The 16,540-nt window shown below is 44.0% G+C and overlaps 2 protein-coding genes across 2 annotated transcripts; both read right to left on the bottom strand.

Annotated features, from left to right (window-relative positions):
- Nucleotides 1-10,770: 10,770 nt before the first annotated feature.
- LOC121839949 (probable endo-1,3(4)-beta-glucanase An02g00850) lies at nucleotides 10,771-11,917 on the bottom strand. The gene is made up of 3 exons (XM_042300544.1): nucleotides 11,793-11,917; nucleotides 11,647-11,702; nucleotides 10,771-11,548 (listed from the first exon to the last, which is right to left on the bottom strand). The coding sequence occupies exon 3, from the start codon at nucleotides 11,449-11,451 to the stop codon at nucleotides 10,771-10,773; it is 681 nt and encodes a 226-aa protein (XP_042156478.1). The 5' UTR covers nucleotides 11,452-11,548; nucleotides 11,647-11,702; nucleotides 11,793-11,917.
- A 3,728-nt stretch (nucleotides 11,918-15,645) lies between these two features.
- LOC121839996 (alpha carbonic anhydrase 8-like) lies at nucleotides 15,646-16,478 on the bottom strand. The gene is made up of 2 exons (XM_042301029.1): nucleotides 16,302-16,478; nucleotides 15,646-16,223 (listed from the first exon to the last, which is right to left on the bottom strand). The coding sequence occupies exons 1-2, from the start codon at nucleotides 16,357-16,359 to the stop codon at nucleotides 16,003-16,005; spliced, it is 279 nt and encodes a 92-aa protein (XP_042156963.1). The 5' UTR covers nucleotides 16,360-16,478; the 3' UTR covers nucleotides 15,646-16,002.
- Nucleotides 16,479-16,540: the final 62 nt, after the last annotated feature.

The raw sequence follows: 16,540 nt of genomic DNA, 5'->3' as shown, positions 1-16,540 counted from the left end.
AATATAATAGAGACAGTAGATCTAGCTGGTCTGTCATAATATAATAGAGACAGTAGATCTAGCTGGTCTGTCATAATATAATAGAGACAGTAGATCTAGCTGGTCTGTCATAATATAATAGAGACAGTAGATCTAGCTGGTCTGTCATAATATAATAGAGACAGTAGATCTAGCTGGTCTGTCATATTATAATAGAGACAGTAGATCTAGCTGGTCTGTCATAATATAATAGAGACAGTAGATCTAGCTGGTCTGTCATAATATAATAGAGACAGTAGATCTAGCTGGTCTGTCATAATATAATAGAGACAGTAGATCTAGCTGGTCTGTCATAATATAATAGAGACAGTAGATCTAGCTGGTCTGTCATAATATAATAGAGACAGTAGATCTAGCTGGTCTGTCATAATATAATAGAGACAGTAGATCTAGCTGGTCTGTCATATTATAATAGAGACAGTAGATCTAGCTGGTCTGTCATAATATAATAGAGACAGTAGATCTAGCTGGTCTGTCATATTATAATAGAGACAGTAGATCTAGCTGGTCTGTCATAATATAATAGAGACAGTAGATCTAGCTGGTCTGTCATAATATAATAGAGACAGTAGATCTAGCTGGTCTGTCATAATATAATAGAGACAGTAGATCTAGCTGGTCTGTCATATTATAATAGAGACAGTAGATCTAGCTGGTCTGTCATAATATAATAGAGACAGTAGATCTAGCTGGTCTGTCATATTATAATAGAGACAGTAGATCTAGCTGGTCTGTCATAATATAATAGAGACAGTAGATCTAGCTGGTCTGTCATAATATAATAGAGACAGTAGATCTAGCTGGTCTGTCATATTATAATAGAGACAGTAGATCTAGCTGGTCTGTCATAATATAATAGAGACAGTAGATCTAGCTGGTCTGTCATATATATAATAGAGACAGTAGATCTAGCTGGTCTGTCATAATATAATAGAGACAGTAGATCTAGCTGGTCTGTCATATTATAATAGAGACAGTAGATCTAGCTGGTCTGTCATAATATAATAGAGACAGTAGATCTAGCTGGTCTGTCATATTATAATAGAGACAGTAGATCTAGCTGGTCTGTCATAATATAATAGAGACAGTAGATCTAGCTGGTCTGTCATAATATAATAGAGACAGTAGATCTAGCTGGTCTGTCATATTATAATAGAGACAGTAGATCTAGCTGGTCTGTCATAATATAATAGAGACAGTAGATCTAGCTGGTCTGTCATAATATAATAGAGACAGTAGATCTAGCTGGTCTGTCATAATATAATAGAGACAGTAGATCTAGCTGGTCTGTCATAATATAATAGAGACAGTAGATCTAGCTGGTCTGTCATAATATAATAGAGACAGTAGATCTAGCTGGTCTGTCATATTATAATAGAGACAGTAGATCTAGCTGGTCTGTCATAATATAATAGAGACAGTAGATCTAGCTGGTCTGTCATATTATAATAGAGACAGTAGATCTAGCTGGTCTGTCATAATATAATAGAGACAGTAGATCTAGCTGGTCTGTCATAATATAATAGAGACAGTAGATCTAGCTGGTCTGTCATAATATAATAGAGACAGTAGATCTAGCTGGTCTGTCATATTATAATAGAGACAGTAGATCTAGCTGGTCTGTCATAATATAATAGAGACAGTAGATCTAGCTGGTCTGTCATATATATAATAGAGACAGTAGATCTAGCTGGTCTGTCATATTATAATAGAGACAGTAGATCTAGCTGGTCTGTCATAATATAATAGAGACAGTAGATCTAGCTGGTCTGTCATATATATACATAGAGACAGTAGATCTAGCTGGTCTGTCATATTATAATAGAGACAGTAGATCTAGCTGGTCTGTCATAATATAATAGAGACAGTAGATCTAGCTGGTCTGTCATAATATAATAGAGACAGTAGATCTAGCTGGTCTGTCATATTATAATAGAGACAGTAGATCTAGCTGGTCTGTCATAATATAATAGAGACAGTAGATCTAGCTGGTCTGTCATAATATAATAGAGACAGTAGATCTAGCTGGTCTGTCATATTATAATAGAGACAGTAGATCTAGCTGGTCTGTCATAATATAATAGAGACAGTAGATCTAGCTGGTCTGTCATATTATAATAGAGACAGTAGATCTAGCTGGTCTGTCATAATATAATAGAGACAGTAGATCTAGCTGGTCTGTCATAATATAATAGAGACAGTAGATCTAGCTGGTCTGTCATAATATAATAGAGACAGTAGATCTAGCTGGTCTGTCATAATATAATAGAGACAGTAGATCTAGCTGGTCTGTCATAATATAATAGAGACAGTAGATCTAGCTGGTCTGTCATAATATAATAGAGACAGTAGATCTAGCTGGTCTGTCATAATATAATAGAGACAGTAGATCTAGCTGGTCTGTCATAATATAATAGAGACAGTAGATCTAGCTGGTCTGTCATATTATAATAGAGACAGTAGTTCTAGCTGGTCTGTCATAATCTAATAGAGACATTAGATCTAGTAGATGGCATAGTTTAAAGTGGCTAGTGATACATGTATTACATATAGATGTAGAAGATGATATAGAGTACACTATATACATATACACACGAGATAAGTGATGTAGGGTATGGTTTAAAGTGGCTAGTGATAATGTATTACATAAAGATGTAGAAGATGATATAGATTACAGTATATACATATACATATGAGATGAGTAATGTAGGGTATGGTTTAAAGTGGCTAGTGATATATATTTACATCAATTTCCATTATTAAAGTGGCTGGAGTTGAGTCAGTGTGTTGGCAGCAGCCACTCAATGTTAGTGGTGGCTGTTTAACAGTCTGATGGCTTTGAGATAGAAACTGTTTTTCAGTCTCTCGGTCCCTGCTATGATGCACCTGTACTGACCTCGCCTTCTGGATGACAGCGGGGTGAACAGGCAGTGGCTCGGATGGTTGTTGTCCTTGAGGATCTTTATGGCCTTCCTGTGACATCGGGTGATGTAGGTGTCCTGGGGGGCATGTAGTTTGCCCCCGGTGATGCGTTGTGAAGACCTCACTACCCTCTGGAGAGCCTTACAGTTGTGGGCGGAGCAGTTGCCGTACCAGGCGATGATACAGCCTGACAGGATGCTCTCGATTGTGCATCTGTAGAAGTTTTTGAGTGCTTTTGGTGACAAGCCAGATTTCTTCAGCCTCCTGACGTTGAAGATGCGCTGCTGCGCCTTCTTCACCACGCTGTCTGTGTGGGTGGACCAATTCAGTTTGTCCGTGATGTGTACGCCGAGGAACTTAAAACTCAACACACCCTTCTGGTGCACCAGTGTTGAGGATCAGTGCGGTGGAGATGTTGTTACCTACCCTCACCACCTGGGGACGGCATTTCAGGAAGTCCAGTACCCAGTTGCACAGGGCGGGGTTGAGACCCAGGGTCTCGAGCTTGATGACGAGTTTGGAGGGTACTATGGTGTTAAGTGCTGAGCTGTAGTCAATGAACAGCATTCTCACATTGGTATTCCTCTTTTCCAGATGGGTTAGGGCAGTGTGCAGTGTGGTTGCGATTGCATCGTCTGTGGACCTATTTGGGCGGTAAATTGGAGTGGGTCTAGGGTGTCAGGTAGGGTGGAGGTGATATGGTCCTTGACTAGTCTCTCGAAGCACTTCATGATGATGGAAGTGAGTGATACGGGGCGGTAGTCGTTTAGCTCAGGTACCTTAGCTTTCTTGAGAACAGGGACAATGGTGGCCCTCTTAAGAATTGATTGAAAATGTCCGTAAACACACCAGCCAGCTCAGCCAGAGGACGCGGCTGGGGATGCCGTCTGGGCCTGCTGCCTTGCGAGGGTTAACAAGTTTAAATGTTTTACTCACGTCGGCTCATTTTCTTTTTGTAATCCGTGATTGACTGTAGACCTTGCCACATACCTCTTGTGTCTGAGCCGTTGAATTGCGACTCTACTTTGTCTCTATACTGACGCTTAGCTTGTTTGATTGCCTTGCGGAGGGAATAGATCCACTGTTTGTTTTCGGTCAGGTTTCCGGTAACCTTGCCCTGGTTAAAAGCAGTGGTTCGCACTTTCAGTTTCACTCGAATGCTGCCATCAATCCACGTTTTCTGGTTTGGGAATGTTTTAATCGTTGCTATGGGTACGACATCGTCAATGCACTTTCTAATGAACTCGCTCACCGAATCAGCGTATTCGTCAATGTTGTTGTTGGACGCAATGCGGAACATATCCCAATTCACGTGATCGAAGCAGTCTTGAAGCGTGGATTCAGATTGGTCGGACCAGTGTTGAACAGACCTGGAGCTTCTTGTTTTAGTTTCTGTCTGTAGGCTGGGAGCAACAAAATGGAGTTGTGGTCAGCTTTTCCGAAAGGAGGGCGAGGGAGGGCCTTATATGCATTGTGGGGGCGGGGGTGGGGGGGGGTATATACGGCTGTGATCATAATCCAAGAGAATTCCCTTGGTGGACTATATGGTCGACATTTGATTGTGAGGAATTCTAAGTCAGGTGAACAGAAGGACTTGAGTTCCTGTATGTTGTTATGATCACACCACGTCTCGTTAATCATAAGGCATACCCCCCCCCCTCTTCTTACCAGAAAGAGGCTTGAAACCAATATAGAGGTAAGATAGTTATCGATTTATCGATTTAATGACACAACACGCAACACGTAAATATAGAGGTAAGATAGCTATCGATTTAATGACACACCACGTAAATATTTGAATATATGCTGTTCATATTAATGCAAAATTGCTGTTTAAAAAAAAGAAACACCCCACTGAACGATTTTGAACAAGAATCCTCATATCTGTAAAAATATGTAAAAGTACAATTGTATCACCAAAGTGCATTTTCACTCACAATGGGTAAAGTGAGTGAACACTCTATACTGTATTGTTAGGCCTACTATTGTCATTTTTTTTATTTTCATGTTTTTGCTCTCAAAGTCACACTTTCTTAATAAACAAACAACATAATTGGAACAACGACAGCATTGGAAGTACACACAAACGTTTTTTTTTAAATCAGGAGACCACCTTCAAGGTCTGGGGAAATCCTATGAAAATTAGATTTATTTTGTGTAGTTACCCTTTAATTCAAGTGAGCAGGCACCTAGCACTGTTGTTGGGTTAGCAGTGTTTCTGTAGTACAGGCACCTAGTACTGTTTGGTTAGTTGCATTTCTCTAGTACAGGCACCTAGTAGTGTTGTTGGGTTAGCTGTTTTTCTGTAGTACAGGCACCTAGTACTGTTGTTGGGTTAACAATGTTTCTGTAGTACAGGCACCTAGTAATGTTGTTGGGTTAACAATGTTTCTGTAGTACAGGCACCTAGTACTGTTGTTGGGTTAGCGGTGTTTCTGTAGTACAGGCACCTAGTACTGGTTGGTTAGTTGTTTCTGTAGTACAGGTACCTAGTACTGTTGTTGGGTTAGCAGTGTTTCTGTAGTACAGGTACCTAGTACTGTTGTTGGGTTAGCAGTGTTTCTGTAGTACAGGCACCTAGTACTGTTGTTGGGTTAGCAGTGTTTCTGTAGTACAGGCACCTAGTACTGTTGTTGGGTTAACAATGTTTCTGTAGTACAGGCACCTAGCACTGTTGTTGGGTTAGCAGTGTTTCTGTAACACACATGAGAACAAAAGGCCACTGGATTGATGATATCATTCATGATATCATTCTGACAGGTCAATCTGATAGGCTACTTTTTAGCTGGTGAACATAAAATAGAAGGTTTTTGCTGGCAAGACGGCTGATCTGATTGGTGAAAAGACCAATTAGTGGTAAAAAGATCAGAATTTGGCAGCTACAGACGCATGAACATGTATGAAAATGAATATGCATTCATCAATTGTCTGTTTTCTGTAAAATGTTTAAATGAATTTGGTGTGTGATTTTTGGCGAACATTCAACTCTGTTGTTCACCATGCGTCAACGGATGAAAAACAATTGGCTCAATCTGGAATGGGTGGGTAGAGTTCACTCTTTAAAACTGTAGGATTGGTCCATGATGTGTAAACTCCACCCTCCAGCACACCAGCTGAATGAAATCAAGAGCACCTAATCGCAATTGGGAAATTGAACCAATTGAAATTAAGTTAATTGGTTGACACCTGTACATAATTAGTCATTCAGGTAAGAAGGGTCTGGGATTCCTTTATGAGGTGCAACCAAAACAGCTGTTAGACATTGCAACAGGGATATTCTGGCAGGGTGTCTGTCTAGCATTAGTTCTGAATACGGTTGTGGTTTTGATCACTAAAATGGCTGTGACTTTTGGACTCTCTTTGAGGTTAGTTTTTCAATGCGTTCATCTGATTAGTTTACCTTGTCTTAAAGTGTTCACTGGTTATTGATGTTTACCTGTCTGAATGTTTTGTAGTGTTTCTTGGATTTGTTGCCTGCTAATTGGAGGGATAACGTTTTACCCTTCAAGGTGCGTTTTGGTTCAAACTAACCCAACTCACAATCTAGTTCCAATTGCTTAAGGCTGGCATTTTACCACAATGTTTTCTTTGTTTCCTAGGTGATGCTTATGGGCATCCTGCCTACACTGGACCTGAATCAACTGGATCCCAAGCAAGTGTGGTGTCTGGTCCTAAAGCTACTGGCCACAATACCCTGGCAAGTGTGACGCCGGGTCCAGCTGCCAACCGTGTCTCTGCAGAAGCGGCTGGCCCCCGTGCCTCAGCTAAAGCAACTGCCAACCATACCTCTGCAGAAGCGGCCGCCGGCCCCCGCGCCTCTGCAGAAGCGGCTGGCCCCCGCGCCTCAGCTGAAGCAACTGCCAGCCATACCTCTGCAGAAGCGGCCGCCGGCCCCCGCGCCTCTGCAGAAGCGGCTGGCCCCCGCGCCTCAGCTGAAGCAACTGCCAGCCATACCTCTGCAGAAGCGGCCCGCGCCTCAGCTGAAGCAACTGCCAACCATGCCTCTGCAGAAGCGGCCCTCGCCTCCGCTGTAGCAACTGCCAACCAAGTCTCTGCAGAAGCGCCTGGCCCCCGCGCCTCAGCTGAAGCAACTGCCAACCATACCTCCGCAGAAGCGGTCCGTGCCTCAGCTGAAGCAACTGCCAACCATGTCTCTGCAGAAGCGGCTGGCCCCCGCGCCTCAGCTGAAGCAACTGCCAACCATGTCTCTGCAGAAGCGGCCGCGCCCCCGCTTCTCTGCAGAAGCGGCCGCCTTGAACAGACGGCTCAACCCCTCAACAAGCTAGATAGGGAGATCATAATTTGGTTTGCCCAACTCCTTAATCGTCTTTCCCTGTTACTTTGCCTCCATTTGAAGAAAAAGGCAAAGGTAACTGAGGTGAGGAATTGTGCAAACTAATGCGTTTGTTTGAAATGAGGATCTCCTTCACTTGTGCATCATCATGCAAATTGTTTACAGGGGTGAACACTAGAATGGAATGAATTGTTTTCAAAACCATACGACTAAAATGTACATCTGATTTGGCCACCATTACTGACACTTAGGTTGTACTGGTATGATTTTGATTTGTCCTGGTGTTCCTGCTACTCTTACATGATTTGTTCAATAAACAAATTGACTTCCAAAATGCTGTGGGTTTCTCTTCTGTCTACCATGTTTGCTGATTATTGATAGACTGGGTCTGGAGAAAAAGGGATTGTGGATCACAACACTTGTGTAAACAGATTTGTTTTCCTTTGTTTCTGGTAGTTGAGGAAAGGTTGACTGCCTTGTTTTAATTCCTCATTGTTTGCATAGTCAACACACTTATACCACCAGGGGTCTTTTCACAGTCTCCAAATTAAACGCACAGTGTTAGAGCCATGATTGGCTGGAACTCCCTTCCATATAGCGCAAGAGAACAGCAAACTATATTTTTTTTAAAAACAAGGCAACACCTCACGGCACAACGCCTCTCTCGTGACCTACGTGTGCACAAACACTTAAAGCATTAACATATGTAAATTGTTTTTTTTTTTTCTGTGTCAGACCCCAGTAAGACTAGCTGTTGACATTGGCTAATGGGGATCCTAAAATATATATTCAACTACCTTAAGCATTTGAAAAGCTGAAATGAACTAAACACTTTTCTACCCAGGTCTGATGACAGGACACTGGGTGTGAAATGCTTCCTTGCAAGCTCTTTCCTCAGTACAGAATCAATATAAAAGAAACAGAAAGGACAAAGAGGGGAGTGACAGCAAATCATAGCACAGTCCATGTGTATGTTCCCATGGTAGCAAGCATCTCCAATCCAAAATTAAATCTAGAATGGGCTTTCTATTTTGCAACAAAACATCCCTCACTCATGCTGCCAAACACCCTTGTAAAACTGACTATCCACCAATCATTGACTTCGGTGATATCATTTACAAAATAGCCTCAAACTCCCAACAAATTGGATGCAGTCTATCACAGTGCCATCTGTTTTGTCACCAAAGCCCCATATACTTCTCACCACTGCGAACTGTACTCTCTCGTTGGCTGGCCCTCGCTTCATACTCATCGCCAAACCCACTGGCTCCAGGTCTTCAAGTCGTTGCTAGGTAAAGCCCCGCATTATCTCAGTTCACTGGTCACTATAGCAGCACCCAACCGCAGCACGCGCTCCAGCAGGTATATTTCACTGGTAACCCCCAAAGCCAATTCCTCCTTTGGCTGCCTTTCATTCCAGTTCTCTGCTGCCAATGGCTGGAACGAACTACAAAAATCACTGAAGCTGGAGACTCTTTATCTCCCTCACTAAGCACCAGCTGTCAGAGCAGCTCACAGATCATTGCACCTGTACATAGCCCATCTGTAAATAACCCATCCATCTACCTCATCCCCATACTGTATTCATTAATTTTTTTGCTCCTTTGCACCCCAGTATCTCTACTTGCACATTCATCTTCTGCACATCTATCACTCCAGTGTTTAATTGCTATATCGTAATTACCTCGCCACTATGGCCTAATTCATTGCCTTTACCTCCCTTATCTTACCTCATTTGCACACACTGTACCATATATATTTATTTTTTCTACTTATAATTCTGTATGTTTGTTTATTCCATGTGTACCTCTGTGTTGTTGTATGTGTCGAACTGCTTTGCAGTTTTAAATGAGATCTTGTTCTCAACTAGCCTACCTGGTTAAATAAAGGTTTAATTAAAAACAAAAAACAAAAACTAGCCTACTGATCTGACGGCACTTGTTATGTTAACAATATCACTGAAAATATCAAAAAAGGACTGAGTGTCTTCAACAGGGGGGGATCAAGCTGATTCTATACCATTTTACAGAGGCCAGTTCATGAAGGAAGGCTTGCTCATTAAAGTTTTTTAGCATGCGTCTATGACAAATCAGGACAGGTCGTTTCACAGAGCAGCCATTACGAAAACGGTGATCACTAAGGTCATTACAGAAAACACCAGACTGATACCTATCAGGATTTTTTGTGAGGGTGACATCAAGGAGAGTAGCCTTTTCTGGGTGTTTGGAGTCATACCTTGTGGTATTGCTGATAATCTGAGAAAGATGTAGGGAGTCCCATTGACTTAGGACTTGGTCAAGTGGTTTAAGCATGTCCCAGTTTAGGTCACCTAGCAGGACAAATTCAGACTTAGTGTAAGGGGCCATGATAAAGCTTAGGGCAGGTAGATTACTGACCCGTGTTGATGGAGGACGATAGCACCAAGCAACAGTCAACAAAGAGATATTTGTAAGTTTAATGCTTAAAACAAGCAAATCAAATTGTTTGGGCACAGATTTGGTGGAGACAACTGAGCACTGAAGGTTGTCAGGCTAAATCAAAAGCATAACCGTAGAACCTAAAAGTGTGTCAGCAATACCGTTACATCAGAAGTCAATTTAGTCGTATGTTTATGAAATCAATTCATAACATTGTATCGTCCACCCCTGTATACAATTTGCATGACGATGTACAAGTGAAGGAGATCCTCATTTCAAACAAGCGCATTAGTTCGCACATTTCCCCACCTCAGTTACCTTTACTGTGCCTCTAGCAGAAAAGGTGTAACAGGGATAAGACGATTAAGGAGTTGGCCAAACCAAATTATGATCTCCCTGGTTGAGTGGCCGGGCCGTCTGTTCAAGGCTTGTCGCTACTGCTGAGGCGCTGGGGCCTGACGCTTCTGCTGAGGCGCCGGGGCCTGTCGCTTCTGCTGAGGCGCCGGGGCCTGTCGCTTCTGCTGAGGCGCCGGGGCCATTCTTTGAGGCGTACACCGAGGCCTGTACTCTGGCTGGATTGGCGCCGGGCCTGTAGAGGGTTGTCGCTTGCTCTGCTGAGGCGCCAGGGCCATGTCGCTTCTGCTGAGGCCTACAATAGGGCCAGGTCGCTGATGCTGAACATGAGGGAGCTTTGACAAGTTAGAGAAGTTTAGCTTTGAACTACGCCGTTTATACAAGTGTTGTGAACAACATTCCCGCTACTCTGAGGCCCACAGTCTGTTACCGCACAGCAAGCACATGGTAGGCGCCGAGACATTCATTTTAAGGATGTGGCATTGTGGCCAGTAGCTTCTGCATGACGTGGCATTGTGGCCAGTAGCTTCTGCTGACGTGGCATTGTGGCCAGTAGCTTCTGCTGAAGTGGCATTGTGGCCAGTAGCTTCTGCTGACGTGGCATTGTGGCCAGTAGCTTCTGCTGACATGGCATTGTGGCCAGTAGCTTCTGCTGAGAGGCGCCGGGGCCTTCAAACAGGCGCATTAGGGGCCGGACGCACATTGCTGAGGCGCCCCCACCGGACAGCTAGGCTTTACTGTGCCTCAAGCTGAGAGCCGGGGCCAGGGATAAGACTGCTGAGGCGCCGGGGCCGGACCAAACGTGGCAAATGTATGGCCAATAGTTGAGTGGTCTGACGTGGCATTGTGGCCAGTAGCTTCTGCTGACGTGGCATTGTGGCCAGTAGCTTCTGCTGACATGGCATTGTGGCCAGTAGCTTCTGCTGACGTGGCATTGTGGCCAGTAGCTTCTGCTGACGTGGCATTGTGGCCAGTAGCTTCTGCTGACGTGGCATTGTGGCCAGTAGCTTCTGCTGACGTGGCATTGTGGCCAGTAGCTTCTGCTGACATGGCATTGTGGCCAGTAGCTTCTGCTGACGAGGCGCGGGGACCTGTTGCTTCTGCTGAGGCGCCAGGGCCTGTCGCTTCTGCTGAGGCGCCGGGGCCTGACGCTTCTGCTGAGGCGCCGGGGCCGGACGCTACTGCTGAGGCGCCGGGGCCGGACGCTACTGCTGAGGCGCCGGGGCCGGACTTCACACTTGATGTGGCATTGTGGCCAGTAGCTTGACGTGGCATTGTGGCCAGTAGCTTCTGCTGACGTGGCATTGTGGCCAGTAGCTTCTGCTGACGTGGCATTGTGGCCAGTAGCTTCCGCTGACGTGGCATTGTGGCCAGTAGCTTCCGCTGACGTGGCATTGTGGCCAGTAGCTTCTGCTGACGTGGCATTGTGGCCAGTAGCTTTTTGGACCAGACACCACACTTGCTTGGGCATAGGATCCAGTTGGTTCAGGTCCAGTGTAGGCAGGATGCCCATGATCGTTACCTAGGAAACAAAGAAAACATTGTGGTAAAATGCCAGCCTTCATTTGGATCGGAACTAGACCTGTGATTTGACCTGAATTAGTGTAAAGCAAAACGCACCTTTAAGTGTAAAACAAGTTATCCCTCCAATTAGCAGGCAACAAATCCAAGAAACACTACAAAACAGTCAGACAGTTAAACATAAATAACGAGTGAACACTTTAAGACATGGTAAACCAACCAGATGAACGCATTGAAAAACTAACCTCAAAGAGAGTCCAAAAGTCACAGCCATTTTAGTGATCAAAACCACAACAGTATTCAAGAACTAACTCTCAACAGCCTGCCAGAATATCCCGGTTGCTATTTCTAACAGCTGTTTTGGTTGCACCTCATAAAGGAATCCCAGACCCTTCTACCCTGGCTGGCTAATTATGTACAGCTGTCAGCCAATGAACTTCATTTCCATTGGTTCAATTTCCCAAATGCGATTAGGTGCAGTCATTCGTTGACGTATGGTGAACAACAGAGGGAGAATTGGACGACAAAAGAAAGAGACCAAATTCAGTTCAACAACTTACAAAAAAACAGACAATTGATGAACGCATATTACATTTCATACATGTTCATTCGTCTGTAGCTGCCAAATTCTGATCTTTTTCCCACTAATTGGTCTTTTCACCAATCAGGTCAGCCGTTTTGCCAGCAAAGGATCAGAATTGGGCTCCCTGTGTAAACACATCCTGTGTGGCTGGGACCAAACAGACCATGAGGTAGTGTGTGATTGCATCCAAACAGACTTCAGCCAATTTCCAAAGCTTAGACGTTGCTGAAGTCTGCCAAATCTTACATCGCCTTGATAGGTATTTTAAGTATCAGCTAACCACATCATATGTCAGAGGATGACACGGTTGATGATGTGGCACGCAACCATTGGTTGTTGCGTTGCCTCACTTTAGCTGTAGAAACTGACCTATTGCTGTGTTACACAGGGAGCCCAATTCTAATTGTTTTTCCAAGTATTGTTTTGAGCAATCACATCAGATCTTAGTCAAAAGACTAATTAGTGAAAAAAAAAATCAGAATTGGGATGCCTTGGTAATGCAGCCTATGAGGGAGTTCTACTAACCTGAACCGCAGTGCACCGGTCTACGGAAGGTGATGTGAAAAGGCAAAAGCAGTGAGGGAGGAGCGCTCTTCTCAAATCGTACAGTTAGTGGTGTAATGGAGGATATACGCAGGTGTACCACTTTGTTTTCAATGGACATTTAGTGTACTCAATTCTTAATCCCCACTGATGTGTATCAAAGTAGTATAGTGGAGGTGTATGCTGTATCAATTCATAAGGCTGATGGAACAGATCAGAATGTTAGGATCCAAATGTTGAAAAACTATTATTTCTTCACATTTTAAGTGCATGAATATGCACACGGTGGTAGGCCTATTCAGAATGTTCCAAAATGCCACACCAGAGGAGGCTGGTGGGAGGAGCTAGAGGAGGATAGTTTGATTGTAATGGCTGGAATGGAATCAATGGAACGGAGTCAAACATATCAAACATATTGGAAACTCTGTTCAATCAATTCCATTCAAGGCCATGAAAATAAGCCCATCCTCCTTTAGCTCCTCTGCTGAACCTCACATTTGAGCAGTTTTATGTACAGATATTTGGACAGAGATGGTAATATCCATTATAGATCAGACACACCGGTAGGATTGTCTAATGTTTGCCTGCCGATTAGTATTTAGCACCTCCGAACAGTGTCGACAGTCAATCTCTGAGGGTCGGCATTCAATGTCTTGACTGCCAACCCTCAGAAAACAGATCTTCTAAAGGTGGGGGAGTGGCCATCTTTTCCAAGGATCACCTTCAGTGCTCAGTTGTCTCCACCAAATCTGTGCCCAAACAATTTGATTTACTTGTTTTAAGCATTAAACTTACAAATATCTCTTTGTTGACTGTTGCTTGGTGCTATCGTCCTCCATCAACACGGGTCAGTTATCTACCTGCCCTAAACTCTATCATGGCCCCTTACACTAAGTCTGAATTTGTCCTGCTAGGTGACCTAAACTGGGACATGCTTAAACCACCTGAACCAAGTCCTAAGTCAATGGGACTCCCAAAATCTTTCTCAGATTATCAGCAATACCACAAGGTATGACTCCAAACACCCAGAAAAGGCTACTCTCCTTGATGTCACCCTCACAAAAATCCTGATAGGTATCAGTCTGGTGTTTTCTGTAATGACCTTAGTGATCACCGTTTTCGTAATGGCTGCTCTGTGAAACAACCTGTCCTGATTTGTCATAGACGCATGCTAAAAAACTTGAATGAGCAAGCCTTCCTTCATGAACTGGCCTCTGTAAAATGTTGTAGAATCAGCTTGATCCCCCCCCCTGTTGAAAACTCTTGGTCCTTCTTTTTTGATATTTTCAGTGTTATTGTTAACATAACAATTGCAGTCAGATCAGTAGGCTAGTTTTTGTTTTTTGTTTTTAATTAAACCTTTATTTAACCAGGTAGGAAGTTGAGAACAAGTTCTCATTTACAACTGCGACCTGGCCAAGATAAAGCAAAGCAGTTCGACACATACAACAACACAGAGGTACACATGGAATAAACAAACATACAGAATAATACAGTAGAAAAAATAAATATATATATACAGTGTGTGCAAATGAGGTAAGATAAGGGAGGTAAAGGCAATGAATTAGGCCATAGTGGCGAGGTAATTACGGTATAGCAATTAAACACTGGAGTGATAGATGTGCAGAAGTTGAATATGCAAGTAGAGATGCTGGGGTGCAAAGGAGCAAAAAAATAAATGAATACAGTATGGGGATGAGGTAGATGGATGGGTTATTTACAGATGGGCTATGTACAGGTGCAATGATCTGTGAGCTGGTCTGACAGCTGGTGCTTAGTTATTGAGGGAGATAAAGAGTCTCCAGCTTCAGTGATTTTTGTAGTTCGTTCCAGCCATTGGCAGCAGAGAACTGGAATGAAAGGCGGCCAAAGGAGGAATTGGCTTTGGGGGTTACCAGTGAAATATACCTGCTGGAGCGCGTTAAGGAGTTGGCCAAACCAAACTGAGAAAAGGCTCTTTACCTAGACTTGAGACCTGGAGCCAGTGGGTTTGGCGATGTATGAAGCAGCCAACGGAGAGTACAGTTCGCAGTGGTGAGAAGTAGGGGCTTTGGTGACAAAACAGATGGCACTGTGATGCTGAGTTGGGCCGTTTGAGGCCTTTTGTAAGATATCAAAGTCAATGATTGGTGGATAGTCAGTTTTACAAGGGTGTTTGGCAGCATGAGTGAGGGATGTTTTGTTGCAAAATAGAAAGCCCATTCTAGATTTAATTTTGGATTGGAGATGCTTGCTACCATGGGAACATACACATGGACTGTGCTATGATTTGCAGTCACTCTTTCTGTCCTTTCTCTGTTTCTTTTATATTGATTCTGTACTGTTGAGGAAAGAGCTTGCAAGGAAGCATTTCACACCCAGTGTCTTGTGGTCAGACCTGGGTAGAAAAGTGTTTTGTAGTTTATTTCAGCTTTTCAAATGCTTAAGGTAGTTGAATATATATTTTAGGATCCCCATTAGCGACAGCTAGTCTTACTGGGGTCTGACACACAAAAAAAAAAAAAAACTTGCCAATTTTCATTTGTTAATGGTTTAAGTGTGTTTGTGCATCTGTTACACATACACACACACAACCAGTAGGTCACATGGGGGAAGACACAGTGAGGTGTTTTGTTTCTTTAAACCCGGTTTGCTGATCTCTTGCGCTATATGGAAGGGAGTTCCAGCCAGTCATGGCTCTATATAATACTGTGTGCTTAATTTGTTCTTGATTTGGGGACTGTGAAAAGACCCCTGGTGGCATGTCTGGTGGGGTAAGTGTGTGTGTGGACTATGCAAACAATGAGGAATTAAAACAAGAAATGTTGTCAACCTTTCCTCAACTACCAGAAACAAAGGAAAACAAATCTGTTTACACAAGTGGTGTGAGCCACAATCACTTTCTCCAGACCCAGTCTGTCCCCAATCAGCAAACGCATGGTAGGCAGAAGAGAAACCCACATTTAAAAGACAAGGCATTTTGGAAGTCAAATTGTTTATTGAACAAGTCATGCAAGAGTAGCAGGAACACCAGGACACATCAAAATCATAACCGTACAACCTAAGTGTCAGCAATATTGGCCAAATCAGATGTAAAATTTAGTCGTATGGTTTTGAAAATAATTCCTACCATTGTAGTGTTCACCCCTGTAAACAATTTGCATGATGATGCACAAGTGAAGAAGATCCTCATTTCAAACAAACGCATTAGTTTGCACAATTCCTCACCTCAGTTACCTTCGCCCTTTTCTTCAAATGGATGCACAGTAACAGGAGAAAGACGATTAAGGAGTTGGGCAAACCAAATTATGATCTCCCTATCTAGCTTGTTGAGGGGTCGGGCCGTCTGTTCAAGGCCGGCCGCCGCTCCTGCAGAGGTATGGTTGAGGCGCGGGGGCCAGTCGCTTCTGCAGAGGCATGGTTGGCAGTTGCTTCAGCTGAGGCGCGGGCCGCTTCTGCAGAGGCGCGGGGGCCGGCGGCCGCTTCTTCAGATGTATGGTTGGCAGTTGCTTCAGCTGAGGCGCGGGCCGCTTCTGCAGAGGCGCGGGGGCCGGCGGCCGCTTCTGCAGATGTATGGTTGGCAGTTGCTTCAGCTGAGGCGCGGGCCGCTTCTGCAGAGGCGCGGGGGCCGGCGGCCGCTTCTGCAGATGTATGGTTGGCAGTTGCTTCAGCTGAGGCGCGGGGGCCAGCCGCTTCTGCAGAAACATGGTTGGAAGTCGCTTCAGCTGAGGTGTGGGCCGCTTCTGCCGATTGTGACGACCCTCCCACTCTGTCTGCCGTATTCTCTCTCTGTTATTTCCTTATTAGGATGCTGGTGGGTGGAGTTGGGAGGGTCGTCAGCTACATGGGAAACACCTGGGCCCGGTGTCTCCCAGGATAAATACACCA

The sequence above is a fragment of the Oncorhynchus tshawytscha genome, linkage group LG18 (genome assembly GCF_018296145.1).
Source record: "Oncorhynchus tshawytscha isolate Ot180627B linkage group LG18, Otsh_v2.0, whole genome shotgun sequence".
NCBI classification, from domain to species: domain Eukaryota; kingdom Metazoa; phylum Chordata; class Actinopteri; order Salmoniformes; family Salmonidae; genus Oncorhynchus; species Oncorhynchus tshawytscha.
The sequence above is the reverse complement of the archived record's forward strand: the minus strand, read 5'-3'. Positions and strand labels throughout refer to the sequence as shown.

Coding starts and splice junctions, on each gene's coding strand:
- LOC121839996 (XM_042301029.1), bottom strand. CDS start 16,359: ATGTTTCTGCAGAAGCGGCTGGCCCCCGCGCCTCAGCTGAAGCAACTG. Junction 16,224..16,301: donor GAAGCAACTGCCAACCATAC/ATCTGCAGAAGC, acceptor TGCCAACCATAC/ATCTGCAGAAGCGGCCGCCG.
- LOC121839949 (XM_042300544.1), bottom strand. CDS start 11,451: ATGCCACGTCAGCAGAAGCTACTGGCCACAATGCCACGTCAGCGGAAG.